At 31.5% G+C, this 21,659-nt stretch overlaps 1 protein-coding gene across 1 annotated transcript; it reads left to right on the forward strand.

The window, feature by feature from the left end:
- The first annotated feature begins 231 nt into the window (after window positions 1-231).
- On the forward strand, window positions 232-20,960 carry LOC108904409 (aquaporin-11). The gene is made up of 5 exons (XM_018706957.2): window positions 232-462; window positions 6,593-6,789; window positions 12,963-13,155; window positions 17,272-17,492; window positions 20,679-20,960. Exons 1-5 carry the CDS (start codon window positions 389-391, stop codon window positions 20,873-20,875), a joined length of 882 nt encoding a protein of 293 aa, XP_018562473.1. The 5' UTR covers window positions 232-388; the 3' UTR covers window positions 20,876-20,960.
- The last annotated feature ends 699 nt before the right edge of the window (window positions 20,961-21,659 follow it).

Raw genomic sequence — 21,659 nt, forward strand, 5'->3', positions numbered from 1 at the left:
AGATCTCACTTCCACCCTGTATAAATAGTAGTAATAATAGTTTTTTACGTTATTCTACCCGCCATCTCGAAAATTTACGGTGGGTTCGGTTCCAAATGAGCATCCGGTATAAATAGGAAACATATGTGCGACTGTTACATAATACCAACGCGAAGCTCCACACAACGTAAATACAAACACGCTATTTTTTGAGACAAATGCGTTATATTTAGAAGCACCCTAGGAAGTTGGCACTAATTACAAACGGTCCGAAAATCGGTATAGTTAGGTTACAAAGATCGTAAAGTTCACAACCTTTCCTATCACAGTTATTTTTGATTTGCACACAATGAGTGTTTGACTTAATATCGAAACAATAGTTTGTTGTTGGTGCGAGTTTATTTAAATTATGGCTAAAGCTAAAGGCACATTTTCCAGGAAAGCGTTCAGGCTGCTGAAAAGGTTAGGAATTCTTGGATACAGGTAAGCCTACTAGTATATTTAATACAATAAAATTTGCTGTTAATGTTACTATCGTTTTTAATTGTCAGTAGTCATTGAAATTTACCTCATTATCTCACATTACTTTTTAAAACCATTATTAATCTATAGTTATTTTCATTTGAATCAGTTTAATCTAGCAGTTGCTTGTAATATTAAACTTTCACATATTTTTCAAAATCTCATTAGCGCCAATGAGAGACTGAAAAATGTGTCATATAATATAGAAACTAGCTTATAACTTATTTTCGTAGTTATATTTTTAGTGATTTATTGTTTTGTAAATATCAAGGTGACTATAGTTAAAAATAAAAGAACAACTAAGATCTAAAATTAATTTAAAAAAATTGTGTTACATTAATTTGGTAAAGGTTCAGTTTTAAAATAGCAAAGGTCTAATTGTGAACAGAATTTCTTGAATCTTATAATACAAATAAATAATGCTTTTCAACGGCAAAGGACTATTTTCTTTGATCAGATCTACGATATCTCATAGTTACAGGGTGTCCCACTAAGGTACGATATTAGAGAAAGTATAGGCCCTAAAGCGACGGAAAAAAATTTTGAAAAATCGACCAAGAGAAATTGCTGGAAACAGTTTTCAAGTTTGTAGCTCGACCGATAGGGGAGTTGAATTTTTCTCAGAAATGTTTCCTATTCAGGTATATTAAATAGTAAAAATATATGGATAGCCGGATTTTGTTCTATCTCTCGACAGAAAGGGTGGGGGAAGCCCCTAATGTCTGATCAGAAAAATGCATTTTTTAAGGATTGGGTCTTCAAAAGCCCATAGTGTTACACCTCGTTGAAAAGGTCTTTTCATGCTTTATCTCGTGGAGAATGCGTAATATCATTTACCTAAATATGGAAACCCATAGATGGCATTATTTCAAAAGAGTGCCGTTTTATGGATTTTTCTCAAAAATTTTAAATGCAATGCTATAGTTTTCTTTACATAAATGAATTCAACACAAAAAATTGATGAATATAGTATAAGTTTGAAATTTCTAACGAAAGTGTTGTTTATTTATTGGCGCCATTTATCCATGTTTAGGTTGTTACACGTTTTCTTAAAAAAGTGAAATAGCAGGATAAAATTTTTTATAAAAGAGTTCGATATCTTTTTTTGTTATCAAGTTATTCGCAAATTAGTGAGCAAAAAATAAATAATGATAATGAATTGAGGAGCACGACGCTAACGAAAAAGATATTTAATTACCGAAACAAAATGCGTTTATAAATGAACCTACCAAAGCACGCAGGGAAGGTTAAATTCCTGTATTAAATATAATGGTATCCATTTCGAGCATTTATAAACAACTTTACTTTTGTTCTTTCTTTACATAATATCAATATGTTTTTGTTATTATTTTAAAGATTGTTATTGACACACTCATTTGCGTGGGTTATTGTCATATCCAAACCAAAATTTAAAAAGTCGTATGTCGTCGTGAAGAGAATTGAAAAAGAAATGAGGTGTCACTCAACAAAGGGTGCCATTTGAAGTTTAAGAATATTTTGCCCGGTTGAATAAGAAGTACCTTCCAAGACACCAAAACTTACGCCATCATGTGTCCCCCCTGAAAATCAAATCGACGTGTCAGGTTCTTTTTTATTTTTTTTTTAATTCCGGTATTTTCCAGATGCGAAATTTTAATTGGAACACGCTGTATACGATAATAATAAAAGAACATAATTTTTGTAAATGAAACATAGACTTGAAACAAAAATAATTGATTCCTCTGGATCTTAGATTTTTGTTTTAAAAATATATTTTTATTGCAACAGATGTAGCATACAATTGATCTCTCTCATGTTATTAGAAATTTAAAATAAAATTGATAAAAAAAATATCGGAAAAATTAAAAATCCTTTTTTTATTCATTAATTTAATCGCTTTGCTATTGTACTGTCAATTATTGCAAGGTGATTTATTGCCCACAACAAATTTAATACATCGATCCCCATCTGCTATAAAATCAAACCAAATAGTAGTCTTTTGGCTGTTAGCACTACATATAAGCAAGACTTATTTAAAGACTTAAACTTAAATAATAAAACGATAAACTGAAGCTGAAAATAATCTAACAAAAGTATTGTAGTGCATTGTGAACTAATCTTACAGAACAATTTGTTGGTGGTTGTAAGATTTCTGAACGAAGTACATTTTCAATCATCCTGCAATCAATAAAGTCCAGAAACCTGTCAGAAAGGAAACAGAGACTCATTTAAGCCTATATTATTTCCTGATTGCAGTCCCATTAAGCGCGTTAGAAGATACTGTAGCAGTATCTTCCAAGGGTCAAATATAAAAGAAGATTCTAGATTCTGTTTTATCAATATCGAGGTCGATATGGAAAAGACACATGATTGTCTGGTCAGTGAAAGGTGACACAATCATCTATTAATTTAATACAAGTTGCAGTAAGGACTTTAATTCCTGTTACACAAAAGGGTTTCGAAAATGGCTTAACAAACCAATTTATCGGAATTGGGTCTAGTAAATTTAATGATGGGGATTTAAATATGTAGGCATATGAGAAAATTACCTGTGCCTTTCTGAATCTCGCGGACAAAATATGTAAATATAGTCATAAATAGACGTTTTAGCAAAAGAATATGGTTCATATATTGGATTTTTCGGTAAGAATTACTATTTCCTGTTGAAATAAAATTAATAAAATTTTGCAATTAAGAACATGAAATAGTACAGCAAGTTAAATAAAATCTAAACTATTTTCATTCGAACAAATCCATGAATTTCTAAGACAAAAAAAATACTTTTCATAAAAAGTAAAATAAAACTATTTTCCAAATGCATGGTACTGAAATCAGTAATGAGGAGTATACAAGCTGCCAACAGTGTGGAGTAAATTAGATACTTGGTCTAACCAAAAGTGTATGAAATAAATAACATTAATAAAATATTATGCCTGTCACTTGATTTGGAAAAATTCCAACTCATGTCCTAATGATTTTGAAATTCTACATTGCTTATTATTTTTTAGATAATTTTTCAAAAATTAGTTGTCTGATTCATTTCCTTTCCAGATACCTACGTTATGCAATAAAAACTGTTTCCTGAGTTACCCCTTCAAGGGGCTGTAACTCCCTTAGGGGCCGCCAGTGACAAAAACTCTAGTAAAGTTTTCATCATATTTCGACATGTTTTACATACTCTCCAATTTTGAGTACTTATTTCGTTAACACCTTGTATAGCAGCTTGGAGATGTTGAAGATGACTTGTTCACAATATCTTTTCTTAATTCTTACGAGAAGTATTAGTTCCAAATTTGACACATAAATTTGATTAGCGATGAACCATATTTATAACGACTATATCTTTATGGCCACCCTTAAAAGAATTGTCTCTTGGAATATATGTTTGACCTGGGGGCATGAAATAATGACAGCAATAGGAAATAAATTACTAAAAACATATTAAAGAAGAACTATTCATCTTCAAATGTAGATAAATGTTTCAGAAACATTGGAAATGGCCTCTAACTATAATTATTTTCAGTTCAGTTTTTAGAAGAGGCAATACTACGTCCTCCATCAGATTTCTTACAATATATTACATAATTTGGTTGAATTATTTCTCAACTTAATTGTTTGTCTAGCAGATTAGCAATATTTTAAAACTCTGTATATGTATAATATGATAACCAAAATCAAGTTATTGTCTGATGTGTGTGATATTATGTGATATGCATATGCAAAACTACGTTTTTAAATTGTTTTAACTATTTAACAATATTTCTTATTGTTTATTTAATTTCTTACAAGCAAATTTTATTTTTAACAATATTTTTTCTTATGTCTATGTATTTTTATTTACTTAATGCATATTTATGTAACAACTTTATTTTAGATCTTGTGTATAATCTGTTACATTCCGACTCATATCAATTATTTCCGATGTTATTTCTTAATAAAGTAATTAGCTTTGTTCCTATTGAACTAATAAATATTTTTATTATTACTATTCTACTAAGTTAATAGCATAAATGCTTTAGCAACATACTTTTGATTTTTTTATTAATAATTTATAATATTTATAATTAGTTAATTCAATTCAAGTATGAAAGTTTTCAGTATACCTAGAAGTTAGTGTCAAAGAGAACATTTAGGCAATAGGGGCCAAATATTGGCGTAATATCAGTAACATGTAAATCTATGCCCAATATTTGGAAGATTTAACCAATGTTGATAAAAGGCAGGTGTGCAATGTATAAAGTGAATATAATTCCTAATGAAGGTCCAATATACAACTAGTAGAGTAATGTCGGATCCATATTGTCAACCAGCATTAAAAAAAATCAAAATCTGTCGTGTACAATATTTGGCCAATATGTGGAAAAAATATGTTTTCAATATCTTTGTGCTGCTGGGGGTTTACACATTTTTTGAGCAAATTTCGATATGGTAGGCACCTAGTCGGAAATGAAGGTCATATAAAAATTGTATTTAATAGTTATTTATAATAATCACATTTAACTTAATAAAAAAATATTCGCACGATTTGATATTATTTCAATATTATTTCTTACTAGTACTCAATGAAACGTGGTAGGTTTGTTATACCTACTGGTTGCTATGGTACGTTGTTTATTATGAATTATTTAATAAACAGTTATATCTGAATTTGGTAAAAATGCAAGGAAATAATTGTGTTCCTATGGCTTTTCTTGAAGAAGCTCAAGAAGCAATATTCCAATTATTGCCAGCGAAATCCAGGGAACATTACTGAAAGTGTTCGCCGAATTTAACGAATGGAGGAAAAACGGAGAGTAATGATAACAAATCATGCCATCGTATTTTTTAAATTTGAAGAAAAAATATGCAATTTCATCTATGTGGTCGAAGTATTCGATGTTGAATGAAGGCTACTATAAAAGTCTAAAAATATATAAATATTGGAAAATATAACAAGCTTACTGCTTATTTGAAGAGTGAATCGAGAGGATACAAAGTAAAAAAAGCTGCAGTATTGGAAAGAGCACATATTGCAGAATTTTTGACGATAAAGAATATTTAATGATTAAAGTACCTTTTACATGTTGTTAGGTATATAGTGAACTTTGAATTATTATTTTATGTTACACTAATAATTGAGGTTTCTGGTGCCTGTCGATGCTGCGAATTGACAAAATTGAAAATTAGTGACGTACAGGACGTTGGCAGTTACCTACTTGTTTCAATACCCGACACCAAGACGGGCATTTCAAGAAAATTATAGAAGAAAGGTTTTGCGAAAATGCTGTAGAAATATGCAGAAAATATATTTCTCTGCAACCAATTCACCTAACATAAGACGGATTCTTATACATTATACATCAATCAAAAATGTACTTCTCACTCTGTTGGAGTCAACACATTGGCGAAGGTACCCTTAATAGTTACTTCATTCCTGAATATCGCAAATCCAGAAGCATATACTGGCCATTGTATGAGGCGCACTTCAACAACTTTATTGGCCAATAAAGGTGCTGATCTTACAACCATCAAACGGCATGGTGGAAGGAAGAGCTCCTCTGTAGCAGAAAGTAATGTTGAGGAGTCTATATCTAACAAACTTGATATTGCAAGGAAAATCCAAGGAAAATATAGCTGTTCCTTACAAGAAGAGACTTGCGTAACTTATGCAAATTCTTCACAGACTTATTGGGTAGATGTTATGCGTTTCGAACATGATAGCAAAAATGCTACAAGGGTTATCAACGGAAAGGAAGTTAAATGTGATAAAACAAAAAAAACGAAATGTCTATTACTACAAATGTAAATGTTAATGTTAATAAGTAAATAAATTAAATCTGATTTATTAAAGGCTTACTATTTTTCCATTATTCCACTAGTATCAATTTAGACGGTTCATATGTGTGGATAAAAGTCCGATTATAAGGTGATTGTAGATAAAATATTTTTGCATGGTCGGTGGCGTTTTTTCATTACATTTTACAACGACCTTCTGTCGCGCTAACTATTAAACAAACAAATCGTTTTCGAATCACGGCATACCACTCGTAACATTATTTGCTTTTAACCGTTGACGCTATTCATTGATAAGAAGTGTTATCACCTCTAACCCAGTATTTCTTGTTCTTTCTAGTAAGAAAAAAAATATATTCGGAGTGCATCCACTAGTGGTATCGACGGCGTATATAGTGCTCACTCTATTGCTAGCAGCGGTGTCGAGAAAATTAGTTAAATCAATTTTTGGTAGCAGCGAAAGCATATTTAAGCAAATATTGTTAGAATTTATTGCGACCCTAGAATTGTGCGCCGCATGTTTTGAATTAATAATAGGTACGTATTCGAATTGGGATAATGTTTTATTGCTTGGATTGCAGTGAGTTTTATTGTCGTGCATTGCATAGCACTGTTCTTACACGTAAAGTATCAGTTATTGGCTGTTCCATAACAACGATTTGTTATTGGAAGTACCGCTTTTGTTTGAACGTTTTCTCGCATATGCAGCGTAGCATAAGTGCTAGGTTCGAAAAAAATGCGTTTGAGTTTTTATATACAGTTAACTTTAATAACCCACCGATGTGTACGGGTGTTTTACCTATTTTTTGTGTTTATTTTTACTAACATAAGAAATGTCCACAGCAGCCTAAAATAAGAAGTCTAGAGAAATAAAAGTTTGAGGAAAATATACCGGATGATTTTTTAACTTGAGACTTTCAAATATCTCGAGAAATAAGCACACTACGAAATCATAATACACACAGAGAGAATATTTCTGCCATATATTAGCGTTAAAATTAGTCTATCTCCCCCCTCCCTGTAGGTGAGACACCTATTGTTTATTGCAAATTCGGATTCAACGGCGAAAAGTACATAGGATTTGTCTAAAATATTTTTTTTATGCAAATCGAGGAAATTCAAATATTTCAATTTCTTCTACGTAACCCTTGCATACGATTTCGGATACGCTTGCAATAAGAAATATAACGTTTTCATTGTAACTAATCAAAATTAGTTTTAAAACAAATTTTATTCCTCAAATTTCAATTACTGAAAAATGACTACTAGGTATTAATAATAATAATAATAAATGGTCTTTATTCATTGTCAGTAAGTATACAATGAAAAGGTGAAGTATCAGCCAAGGCTGCTTTTCAACTTAACCTTAAATTAATTTAAATTTATACAATAATTGTAGCAATAACAAAAATTACATAATAAAAAACACAGAGAAACATTACCTAATAAAGAACAAATCAGAAAATACTAATTATACCTTAATAATACATTAATAATAATAACAAAATGCTAACAATAAATGCTAACAATAAATAAATAAATGAACCCAAGTGAAGTCCGAAACCTGGCAGAATCCGTTTCCTGATAATTACCTATCCGTATGACACAGAAATTCTTTTATTTTCTTTTTAAAATTAAAAATTGAATAGTGTCTAAAATATGGAGGCAAGTTGTTATAAAACTTACTGGATATATATGAGAAACTACGTTTCATAGTGGCAGACGAGTGTTTAGGTATAAGTAATAATAATAGATATTCAGGTGTACGCATGTTTAAAATTTTATGAACGAGGCAAAAACCATGGATAGCACGCAGTTTATCGAGTTTCATCCAATTAACTTCAGCAAATTTATTGCTCACATGATCAAATTTACGCAGTCCTGTAGCAAATCGAAGACATGCGTTTTGTAATAGTTGCAATCTACTGGCATCGCGTTCCAATAGTGCAGGACCATAAACAGTATCGGTATATGACAATTTTGAGAATATGAGTGTCTCACAGAGTTGCAATTTTATTTTAAAATCTAATATATGTGTTTGAGAGTAATGCTCGAGGATATTATAACTTGATTTGGACAAATAATTTACATATTTAGTAAACCTCAAATTAGAATTGATCCATACACCTAAATTTTTCCAGCTATCAACTACAGGCAATGCCTCATCATTCAAGTTGATATTCATTCTATGACGAATGATATCTCTTTTTGCTTTGAACGCAAAAAGTATCATAGCAGATTTATTAGCATTCAATTTTAAATTATGGCCCAGTGATATATTATGTAGTGAATTCAGATCAGAGTTAATCAACTGTCCTGCAGCATTGTATTGATCAAAACTAAACGAGTGGTAAATCTGCGTATCATCAGCATAATGATGTATATTACAGCTATTTATAAATGTATGAAAGTCGGATATATAAATTGAAAACAACAAGAGTCCTAATATGGAGCCTTGAGGTACTCCCAATCTAAGCGGTAATGGGCTAGAAGTCTCATAATTCAGTGAAACGCTATGAAAAAGATTACTTATGTACTTAATTACGTATAAAAGAGACAGCATTTATATTAAATCCAAAGAAACTTAACTTTCTACAGAGTAAGTCGTGCTCCAAAGAATCAAACGCCTTACTATAATCTCATAAGACGAGGCACGTTAATTTCTGAGCATCAGTAGTACGAAATATGTCATCAGTAATATTTAAAAGAGCTGTCGTAGTGCTATGTTGAGCACGATATTATCGTAGCAACCCAGGAACAGGCATTCATTTTGGGATACTTAGCCAATGCGATTTCCTTCGACTACGACTTATCGGAGCAATTTATTCACCAACCAGTTACATTTCTACAGGTAACAATTTCCCAGTTCTTCGAAATTTGCAAAATTAATAAACTTTATTGGCTCTGAATTTCGATTATTTACATAAAATGTGGTATTTTTCATTACAAACACATTGCAGAATTGTATACATAGGTTCCCAGTAGCAGAAATTGAATTTCGTCGATTACAGCACCATCTATCATGAATCGAAAAAAATATTTCATACAAATCCGCAATAAAAATTGGGGGTATTTAAGCTTTCAAAGTTTCTCCTCTCCTTACCTATACGGGGTGGGGCAGAGGGACTAATTTTAGCACTAGTGTATTTCCCCTCTTGGAAAAAACAAATTTTGATTTTAAGCAGTTTTTTCGCAGAGTGCTTATTTCTCGAGATGAGATAAAAAAAAACACCGTTATGGGTACCTTTAAAAAAAATACACACAAGTACACTGAAAAAATTTTAAATTTTCGACAGTTTGCATTCTAAAAATTCCTTTTTATTTTCTTTTTAAAATATACTGAAAAAACAAATATTTCCCAAAGTTGTATGCACCTTTTCTATTTCGGTATGTTGAATGTCTAAGAGAATTTCTACATTACTATTGCTACATTACTGTCAATTTTTTTTAAAACACCTTTTTACAAATTTACTATTTTAATACGTAGGTACTGCACTAAATTATTCACAACCATGCGCAACATTTAACACGTCTCCATATGTGACATAATCAAAGGTATAGTAATATTTCTGTAACAGAGACATAAAAAACACAATTTGGTTTCTCCATTATTTATGAGATTTTGAAAAAATATTATTTGAAAAAAAAACGTACTTATTTTCTTGATTTCTAATCGGGTGGAAAGGAAAATCGTAACTTAGAGAACACCTGATGTTCAATGAACTCATTCGTAATATTTAATTTACCTATAACTTGTCTTTACATTTTCCGTACTTAACCACCTAAATACAAATGATCAAAATAACAGGTCGATAGCTTTAATATTCTAATTAGTAAAATAGTTTTGAAACAGTTCATGCCAAGCTTCTGTGACGTCACACCACTCGACTAGTTCAGTGCGCTATTAGCTATTGTGTCAAGTTATTTATTTGCGACGTAGTTGTGTGAAAAAAAACTAAATAATTAATTCAAGAAACTTTACGTTAAAAGTATCAGCCAAGTGTTATTTTTATTAAACTACCAAATTGCACACTGAAAAAAAAACCCTGTATATATTTGTGCTAAATTATTATTATTATCATCTCGATATTATTAACTTCAGTTGCCATTATTTATTTATTTACTATTTAATTTGAACATATTTTCTGTTAAGGGCATTATAAAAATACACTAAAGAGAGCTTTTACGTTGATGTCCCTGTTTGCGTTTAAATAGATCAGAGCCATCGCCACATCTAAAACAAAGTTCTAAAATTAAAGTATCCATAGTAACGCAAATAGTATCTGTCTGCTGAATGTTCATACATGTTGTACGAGTACCTATATTGTGGCGTATCAGAAAGTAAAGTTAAATTGTTGCTGTGACTATAATGTAAGTAATCTGTTTAAAAATTTTTATGTACTTAGTTCTGTTACAAACAATTATTCGATTTAACACAGTTGACAGTCTTATACGAATATAATTTTGACAAGCGCGATTCTAACATTTAACGTAATTAAAACGAAATATTACCAGTACGTCAAATAAAAATAATTTTACCAATAATTAAGTCAGGAATTAAGTAAGGAAGAAGGAGTAAGGAATTTGCAGAGAAAATTTATTAAGCGCGTTTTATAGGGAGTTTGTCAAATACAATTTAATGTTAACTGCTACAAAATGCATACATTCTGTAGGTACTAAAACAGTTCTTTTATTTAATATACACATATATAAAAGATTGTATATTCAGTCAGTATGAGTCCCAAATTAAATAGACTTATGAGCGTTACTATTTCGGTTGTTTCGGGAGGAAGAAATGTGGTTAATTTAGGAAAGTCTTTTAAGTTAATTTAACAGAATTTAATTGTAATTTCAAATATATTTTAAAACTTATTGTACTATGATTGAAATAAAAAAATAATAATTAGGTATAGGTAAAGAAGGAGAATGTCAAATTCTTAAAAGTTGTTTGTCAGAGCGACAACAGTGTGGAAATTGATGAGATAAGGAGTCGTCTAAGAACTATTACTTCTAGTGTCCCACAGGGCACCGTTCGTAGACTACTTCTGTTTACACTATATAATAGTTTACTTTAATATACTTTTCTGATAATACTGTAGTGTTATACGAAAAATGAAGGCAGAAAATGACTTCAAATTATTGAAAAAGGCTTTCGATCTAATGCCCTCAATTTAAATACTTAAAAAAAAAGTATTGATTAATTACCGTTATCATTGTACAACAACAATCTGAAACAATCAAAAACGAAACATATCAATAACGTTGTCAAAAAAATTAGAGGCACACTTCTTCTATTTAAACAACTAAAAGATTTTCTAGATATAAAACATTTATTAAAAATACTGTATTATTCTTTGATTAATACCAGTTGATATAAGGAATTATAGGATAGAGTGGAGTATATGTCAATTTAAATAATTTAAATGTCATACAACACAAAAATGTATATCAAAAATTACGTATGAGAAGCTATTTACATACACTAATGCTACCTTATTCGGATTAATGTATGTGACACAAACCTCTACTGTCTCAACCTGTTAATTCATTTAAAGAAAATGTTGATACCAAAAGCCTTTAACTGACGATTACTTTACTAGAAGAAAGAGAGGACTGTTGCCAAATCACTGTGTCAAAACTATTGGACAATGCCGTTTCGATTATTTAGCTCCGCAGAATATTTAGGAAAATAATTGAAATTGCATTTAGAACTATAAAAGACATAGGTACAAAATATCGGATTTTTAAGTGGGGGAGAGATATTTTTCATATCCTCATTTCACATACTCGTCAAAGTTACCACAGAACCACCATAGAATTATGGATTCATCATTACCACACTTCTTTCTAAATTGACTTCAGCAATTCCCAATTCAAGATCACGATTCAAGTTTGTGTTTCAGTTAAAATTTTGCAAAACTTCACTATTTTCGGAATCCATGTGTATGAATTTAGGACACCGTATAAGTTTAATTCTTTGGCCTTTTGAGACTGAGTTATGGTCACCATCTGGCTTAATTCAGAGCATATCTTGGCCTAGATGAACTGTTATCCTAGCAGATTTATTCAACATCAACATGTGTTTTATAGATTTGAAGGTTAACAACAATATGACTTTTTATAACTGTCGTACATTGCGAATTTCTCCATGAATTAATTGATGAAATCACTTCACTTATTAATTTATAAAGGCGCTTCATGAAGAATGCACCAAATCTGTTGTCATAAATTTATTTATTCAATTTTTTTTCATGAGGTTTATAAGAGCCAACAAATAAACTTATTTGTTCATATATTTACTTGAGAAAGTTTTTATAGTAATGACAAAATAGGATTATAATTTTTTATATGAAGAAAATGCATTTATTTTTGTTTTTTTTTTTCAGCCTGGCTCGGTGACAAAGATGATAGTACTTATTTTTGTTTCAAAGAAACTCATGAAATTTAGAAAAGTATAACATGAAACCAAACCCTTTATGAATAAATTAATCAATTAATTCATGAAGAACTTCGCTAATTGATTCATGAATAACGAAAGCGAAATGTTTCGCATTTATTCAGATTTACATTTTAAAGTAAAATCTACCTCTCAATCTGACCTTCAAGTTATGTGGTAGAAGGTACGGTATATTAATAGGAATGCCTACTAAAATCAATTACACGGAAGATATATTTTTGCTTATTAATTGATTGATTAACGTCGTTTACAGTTGCAGACAACTGGGGTGTCGCAGCGTACGCGATCTACCTATTCCTGCTGACAATATGGTGGTCGTCACACTGGGAAGATGCCTCGGCCTGCCCGTACAGTCCGATAGAGGATGTCCTAGAAGGGGGCAAGACCTTGAAGACTGTCGTTCTCGTAATTGTAGCTCAAGTGTTTGCCGCCCTTGTAACGTTCAGGTAAGCTGCTATTTTCTTTTGTTTTATTGCCACTCTTTATTAGGAAGTTAAAGGGCCAATTCAACTTGCTCCGGTAACGATTTGGTGTAAATTCTATCGTTTTCACTAATTTGATGGCTAGAAATTACGAAATACCGAAAATCGTTTTCTTAAACATACAGGATGTAAATAAAACGCTTAGGGCTGTAGGTGAGAGACAGATATATCCATCTAACTGGTAAATAAATTTATCAGGCGAAAAAAATAGGGCCAATTTTAATGACTTATTCCGAGTCATATAGATTCGACAAAAAAAAATCGTTTTAAAATGTAGGTTACTTTAAATATCAATACACATGTACACATAATGTTCAGTATAAACAGGGTGTGGCGTGGATAATCCATAAAAATTAAACTATAGTTTCCTGATGATATTTGTAATAGAAAACTCTTATACGAAAACGTTCTATCTTTTTTTTTATTTATTAAAAACTTTGGAAATATTTTTATGCGACCCGAGTTGCAACCTTATAATTTAAGTTGTCAAAAAATTTGTGCAGTCAACTGATTTTGTATTTGTATTGAATTCATTATTTACTTAACTATTAAATATTAAGCATCGTCCATCAACTCATCAGTGTTAAAAAGTAAAAGATTCCAGACAAAAGTTTTTATTTTGTAATTCCACGATAGACTGTAATTTTTATAAAGAAGTAAAAAAATAAGAATAGCGTGCCGATTTCATTAAAAACGAGATTCTTATTTCTTACTTTGCTTAATTTTTTAGTTTGTGCATAAACTAGTTTTACAATGAACCGAGAAAGAATGCATTTACTATTTCCGAACGTGTCGATATGGTGTTAGTGTATGGTGCAGCCGAAGAAAATGCGCTCGCGGCGACTAGGTTGTACCGGGAAGGATGACCACAACGTCACCTCCATGTGCACATACAATCTCCTACAGTGCGTTCAGCGGCTGCGAGATAGGGGAAGTGTTATTCCTCGAGGAGAAGGACGTGGTCAGCAAGTGAACCTTAATGTTGATGCAGTGTTGGAAAATCTTGACGAAAACCCCACAATTAGTACTCGACGACTCGCACAGCCAGTAGGAACCTCATCTCGTACCGTACATCGCATCTTAAGGCGTCAGCTGTTGCACTCCTATCATCTGCAACCATTTCAACAGATTTTACCTCCAGATTATGATCAATGAATGCGTTTTTATAGATAGTTTTTACGGCAATGTGCCAATCAAGTACACTTTTCTGCTCATGTTTGTGTAACAGATGAGGCGACATTTACCCGTGATGAAGTGAATTTCCATAATATGCACATATGGGCCGATGAAAATCCTCACGCGAGCGATGGAGCTCCTCCACACAGTACTCGAGAAGTAACGACACTTTTGAATGAAATGCTTCCTCAGCGATAGATTGGACGCTTTGGTCCTGTGCCGTGGCCACCTCGGTCACCCGATCTAACTCTAATGGACTTTGATCTTTGGAGTCACTTGAAGTCATTGGTTTACAATACTCCAATTGCTAAGGTGGAAGAATTGCGAAACCGTATACCTACTTGAAGCTGACACAATTATGGGAATACCTGGAATTTGGGAAAATATTTGCCAAAACTGAGTGCGTCGGTGTCATGCCTGTATCCACGCTAATGGGGATCAATTTCAACAATTTCTCTATAAATGGTAAGTTTTATTTCATTTTGTTCCATATTTTAATGGAGTTTGTTTAGTGCCCGTAGTTGGCAACTACAGATGCTTACAGATGTGGTTTTGTTTGCGAACTCTTGCAGTAACAACAATGCATTTAAGATAGTAATTACAATTAACATAATAAGAAAATATCAGTTTTTTTTAAATATCTATTTTTCTTAGTTTGTACTCTTGCATTGAAAAATTCCCCAAAAATTGAGAAGTATCTTTCTATCTTTCGCGGCTGGTCTACGGTAACTCGTCATATAGAACACGGAAAAATAGACTTTTTTTGTATAAGACTTTTCTATTACAAAGATCGTTAGGAAGTTCACACGCCACACTCTGTATACTGTTATCCATTTGGAAGGATGATATAAAAATTACTTTCAAGTCAACTTAGGTAGAATTCGTTTCGTTTTCAATATACAGGGTGTTGAAATTTGAAAAAATATCACATTTTCTGAAATATCTCTCGACATGTTTGATGTAGACCGATGAAAATAAGGCTATTGATTTATCTAAATAGAAATAAAAACTCACTAAGTTGACTTAAAAATATGTCCCTCAGTGGCGGAGATTCGAGGGGTCAGTACCACTAGGAGTCTCAGAATTTCGAACCCAGTGAGTATTCTGCAAATTCGATTCAAGCTTTTTATTATCAATTGAATTTATAAGGAAAAAGATATCATACACTTTTGCTCGAAGAGAGTTAATTTAGAGTTATGATTTTTTGGCTTATTTAGTTTGCCAAAGACATACACAATATGTAATCTCTATTTTTTTACACCCTTTACGATAAAGGCACAAAAGTAGTATTTTTAGATAGCTTGAACCTTAAACTAAAAAAGGTACTGTTGATTGATATCGATAAAATGTTTTCGAGAAAAAACTATTTTTGTTTATAAGATTTTTATTACATCCGTAAAGAGAAATAAACCGATGAAATCGGCAAACCAAATAAGCCAAATTGTTTCATGGGACAATTTTTAAGGATTTAACTTATCTGTTGTCCATCGTATTAAAAAATAATTAAATTACACAAAGTATTTAAATGTTACTAAAAAAAATTCGATCTTCGGGGGTTCTTTATGGGCCTGTGTGGGGAAATTTTTTATAAGAACTTGTCATGTTCTTTTAACATCCTCTGTATAAATTCGAGAAATTGTCCACATATTCTGGGACATCCTGTATACTAATAAATAATATTAAGTCATAAAAATCCTCAAAATTGTTAGCAATAAATTAGAACTAGTTCTGTCTTGTTTCTCGTCCAATTTATTGAAGCCATTAAATTTAACACAACTTTTTATACTTATACATTATATCTTGGTCAATTTATTAGCTTAAAGATTGGTCCATGAATAAAATAATTTTACTTGGAAAAAGATATAAACGAATGAAAAATCACAAAAAAACTTACCTTTCAGCGCTTTACTTTAAGAGATATTAGAATCGTGTTCTTCACAAATATTCCAAATGATTACGGCTCTTCGAAGTCTACTTTGGTGGTTCGATCTACCTATCCTATGAGTAGACATTGGGCACAAAAAGCTAATAACAAATTTCTTCAACGGCAAGATGTTCGTGCAGCTTTGGCGATCGTCATAGTACATTATTATAGTTATAAAATAAAAAAAATATATACCAAACAGGCACTATAGTCTAACAGTAAACAAAAGATCACTAAATAACAATAAATTAAACTTGCGCCAATGAAAATAGAAAACACGCTCGTTCTAGTTACGACGGTTTGATAAGTATTATCAACTAACAAAACTACAACTGTTTTTCTACACTTTGAGTAAAAACTAACGAGTGGATTGTCTTCAAAAATTTCATCTTTAACACGTTTGCAAATGATCTGAATTTTGTCCAAAGTAATTTTATGAGCAGCCTCAAGAAATTTATACAAGGTGTGATAAATAAAATCGACTAGAAGCCTTTAGATATATTCTATATTTAGGTATCTACATATAAGGGCTAATAAAACCAAGAAACTAAAAACTGTCTCATAGTATGTATTTTCTGCTTTGATGGGCTCAACTGCAGTATTACGTGCAGTGCCGTAGCATTACTTTGCCTTCAACTAAGTGAACATTCCTTTATTAACGCCTGAATTAATTCATGCATCTTTTTGCGTTTGTTTTTTAGGCCTTTAGCCTTTATATCACTTTACTTTTCCTCATATTAAGCAAAGGAGCATTTAGAACGAAACTTTTGATAGACATTTGCCGAAATCTGGCAACTCATGTTATGTTCTGTATCATACGGCAAATGCAATGTTGATATTTTAAATAATACATACTAGGTTATTTAAAGCTGTTTGCCGTATTCAGTCCGCACCTGTGGACGGAGCTAACTCAGACGCAAACATATTTGTGAATCTTGGGTAAGTGTTTTCAAATATAACGACGAGATTTATTGTTACAGCTACGTTCAGGTGCTTTGGGCCCTAGAACTAGCTGATACGCACAGAGGAAGGGCCTTTGAAGAATGTACGGCTGATCTACAAGTGGATATGGTCGCAGGAGCAATAATAGAGGGGGTGGCGACTTGTATATGCAGACTGATATCGAGGACTCTTAGTGAGAGCAATGCTAAGTTTGGAACTGTTTTGGATGCCTTCTTTGGGACCATGATGGTTGTTGCAGGTAATTAAGTGATATACTGCAGAAATTAGCAAATAGTAAATTCACTGATTTCTATTTTTGAATTCGAAATAATATATCCAGTTTTTTTTGTGGATGTAGAAACAAGATCAATATGTTTGGCCATACCAGACTGAAGTAGAAGGAAAACCATCTTTTACTTTAGAGTAACTTTGGCCAATACAAATTGCTGGAAGTAAGGATTGTTTAACATATCCTGATTGTTAAATGATTAAGAAATCCAGCGACACATTTATAATTGTTAGAAAACATATACAAAAAATAATATGTAAACAAGGACACAATAATCTGACAATTTGAAAAAAGGTATTTATTCATCAGAAATCATTAAAATTTGTCATATCTGTTAGAAAAGTCTATAGTGTTGTAACCTATTTCCAAAATACGATTTCTTAACTAAAATTTAAAAAATGACGTATATTAATTAATATACTTACGTACATTTCTATTTACAAAACATGTTATGAGTTTATACAGGGCGATTACAAATTTGGAAAGGATATTTGAAGAACAAATAAATCGAGGTGCGAAAACTCGATTGGCAAAAATATTTTTTCCAATAAGGATAATGAATTGTTAATACTTACCAATTTACCGCAATAACACAAACATTTTTAGACTACCAATGTTATCGATGGCTCGGCTGGCGCTATCTTATTTTAATACAGAGAAAAACACAGTTAAAAGTAAGGAAAAAAAAATAAATTACTTCACTTAAACATTAAACAACTAATAATTTAGTTTCAAGCTCTTAAATAAGTTTTTAATAATCATAAATAATCGTGATTATTCATTTTAATCTCCGTTTTGCAATTTTGATTATTGAAAATGTTTATAATTAACTCTACCACTAAAAAAAAAACATTAAAAAATCCTTTCCAAGTTTGTAAATATGTGTACCTACTATGTTCCAATTTGGGTGAAACAAATTTTAACCATACCTACCTGCTCAAAATAATATGAGATTATCCTTAACAAGCCATGGTACTATTTTATGTGTGATCCTATTTTGTACCATCTTCCGTGTACAGGGCCGTATTGATCGTTTTGGGATTTACATTTTTTCTAATATATTAACATAAACCGATTTAAACTAAACTTGTACAACTGCATAAGTTAATGCTGACTAGTACCTATAATATTTAGGTATAACTCTTTTTTACTCCAATTTTTACGCCACATCTAAAAAGGGTATACAAGTATAAAATTCTGAAAATAGATCGTTTAAAAGGAAATAAGAATTAAAAAACATGTTACATGACTTTTACAGGGACGAAAAATCAAATCGAAAAAACATTTGTTGTTACATTTTAATAAATAATATCGATGAAGACAACTGTAGGTAGAAACTAAACTAAAAAATGTTTAAACAATATAAAGCGGCTTTAATAATGTGGCTGATAACACAGCTACACAAAAAAATTGAGAAAATTACTCCTGTAGTCTGATTATGTCTATCATATGTTTTCGGGGTCGCTGAATTCAAATTCGGGGTCCATTCAACCCCATCACGTCATAACATCAAGAAATAGGTTCAAAAACCCAATAAATCCTCTATCCATTGACCATTATATCCTAATAACCCCATAACCCCTTAATCCCTTTAACCCCATAACCTCAAAATGCCATAACAGGGTTATGAGATTATGGGGTTATTAAAGCGTGTAGGCAACGAATATAGACCTCTTATAAAAGAACGGTCATAAGTTATGTCAGGGACGAAATTGAAATGCACGTAGAGCCTATACTAGACTATACACGTCCCCCAAGATTTTATTCCCGATTTCCAACCTTGAACGTTCTTCTATAAGAGGTCTATATTCGTTGGCAAAGATTTAAGGCTCAAGAAGCATGCATAGTTCGAACATACTGTGTTTCAGAACTTCAACGCGCATAAATCTTTTTCTTACCGGGTTGTGTGATTTTGGGGTTATGGCATTTTGAGGTTATGGGGTAAGGGGTTTTGGGGTTATTGGGATTGAGTGGTCAATGGATAGAGGATTTATTGCGTTTTTGGGCCTATTGTTTGGGGTTATGAAAAATTCTGAAGTGATAGGGTTAAATGGAATTTGGATTCAGCAACCCCAAAAACATATGATAGAGATAGTCAGACTCCACGAATAATTTTCTCGATTTTTTTTGTGGAGCTGTGTAATTTTTTTAAATTTTCCTCCAGGTCTCAAATGGCGAGCGACACTTTTCGACTATACATATGTATTTAGATTCAAACAATCCAAAGATAACTGCCTTTATTCTTGTTTATTAAAATTTAAACTTAAACTTTTATTACTGTAACAGTCATGTTACCTGATTCTTAAGAATTGTTTTCTAACGGTCCATTTTTCAGATTTCAAACTAATAGCCTTTTAAAATTATTCAGGGAATTAAAATAGATCTTAAACTGTGATTGTTAGTTCCATAAAATTTAAGGTAAAATATAAGAAAATACTAAATGAGATTATAGAGTTGTCTGTGTAATAACATTGTTCAAAACTTAGTTTAAAACAGGTTGGCTATGCATAACAGAGATGTTAGAATATACTATCTATGATCTCGAAAAAAAAAAAAAACAAAGGTATATCAAAAAAAAAATCTATATAATTTTCAAGTACCACCTGGGAAATTTAACACAATTCGGAAAAACGGAAAAAGTTATGTCTTTTCCATTTTCTCGAAGCAAAAAATTAAAAAAAAAATGGAAAAATTGAAGAAATTTGAAATAAAACTATTTGAAAAAAAATGTTATTAAATCATTGTTTCATACATATTTTGCAGGAATCAGGATGAACTCATTCTCAAAGTAGTGTTTTACTAGAACGAAAGATAAAATATAAACATATTAATTTAATAAAATATAATAAATTGAATGAAAAGAAAAAATCGGTCTACTAAAACTAAAACAAAAAAAAAAACAATATTTAAAATGATTTTCAACAAAATTTGATCATAAAAACAAACTAAAACACTGAGCTAAGAGAAAAAAAAAACATATTGCAGATTTCATGTTTGATACTTCTGATTCCTGATTCCCTTCTTGGAGAAAAATCTGTTTTCTCTGATGCCAAATTTTTTTATTTAATTTCGGATGTCTATCTGTGATTAAAGTTTGATTGATCTAAACCAGAGTTTACAAGAATACTTACCCAACGTTTCTGTTCTTCCTTTCAGCATTCAACTTTTCCGGCGGGTACTTTAATCCAGCCCTAGCGACCGCACTTAAACTTGGCTGTGAAGGGAACACATTCACGGAACATTTGGTGGTATACTGGCTGGGCGCAACTGTTGGTTCCATATTGTCAGTATTTATATTTAAAATAAAGCCCATCCAGAACTACGTTAAGAAGCTCAAGGAGAAACAAGAATAGTTGATGCAAAAATGAAGTTGTATTTTTTATTTTTAATATTTGATCTTGTCTAGTCATTTGAAGAGATTTTTTCGAAAATATACGATATGTTACGTATGTACCGTTTTTTTGGCTACCGACACAAACATAAGAATTTGGAATACTTCTGAGGATTGGGAGGCTTCTTTGTATATATACTTTGCTGCAGGTGTGCCAAATTATGTTCAATTTCTCTCCTGTACATACAATCAAGATATTCAAAGTAACAAAGATTAAATCACACATTTTTCGAGTAGGAATTAGAATTTGGGATATACCTAGTAATATGCACAAATTATGATCTAGATCCCACACGATCAACTGAGACTCGGAGTGTTTCTATCATAGCACAGTTTAGTATTCTTTAGCTGCGTTTTCAACTGCTTCATAGTGCCAGAATTTTCGAGACTGGGATAAGTAACTAGATAAACACAAACACAAAAGTGACGCCCGTCCTGGGTTTTGATTAAGGGGACCAAAACAAATCGAAAATCAATAGTGAGAAATTTTCCGTTTATTTTTGTTTGTCGAGTTATTCAAAAAACAAAAACATAATCATTTGGGTTGGGTTACCAAATAATTATGTAGTTCAGAGATGTATTTACTGCAGATATATGTTTTTAAATGAAAACTTACCATTGCCATTGCTGGATGACGTTAAGTTTACAGTTAGACTAAATTATTGGTTTCAAGGTGATGAAGCTCCATCACATTATGGTTTACGAGTATGAAGTTATCCGATTAAAAACTTCCCAGACAAATGGAT

This window comes from Anoplophora glabripennis, unplaced genomic scaffold, assembly GCF_000390285.2.
Source record: "Anoplophora glabripennis isolate ALB-LARVAE unplaced genomic scaffold, Agla_2.0 scaffold77, whole genome shotgun sequence".
Taxonomy (NCBI): domain Eukaryota; kingdom Metazoa; phylum Arthropoda; class Insecta; order Coleoptera; family Cerambycidae; genus Anoplophora; species Anoplophora glabripennis.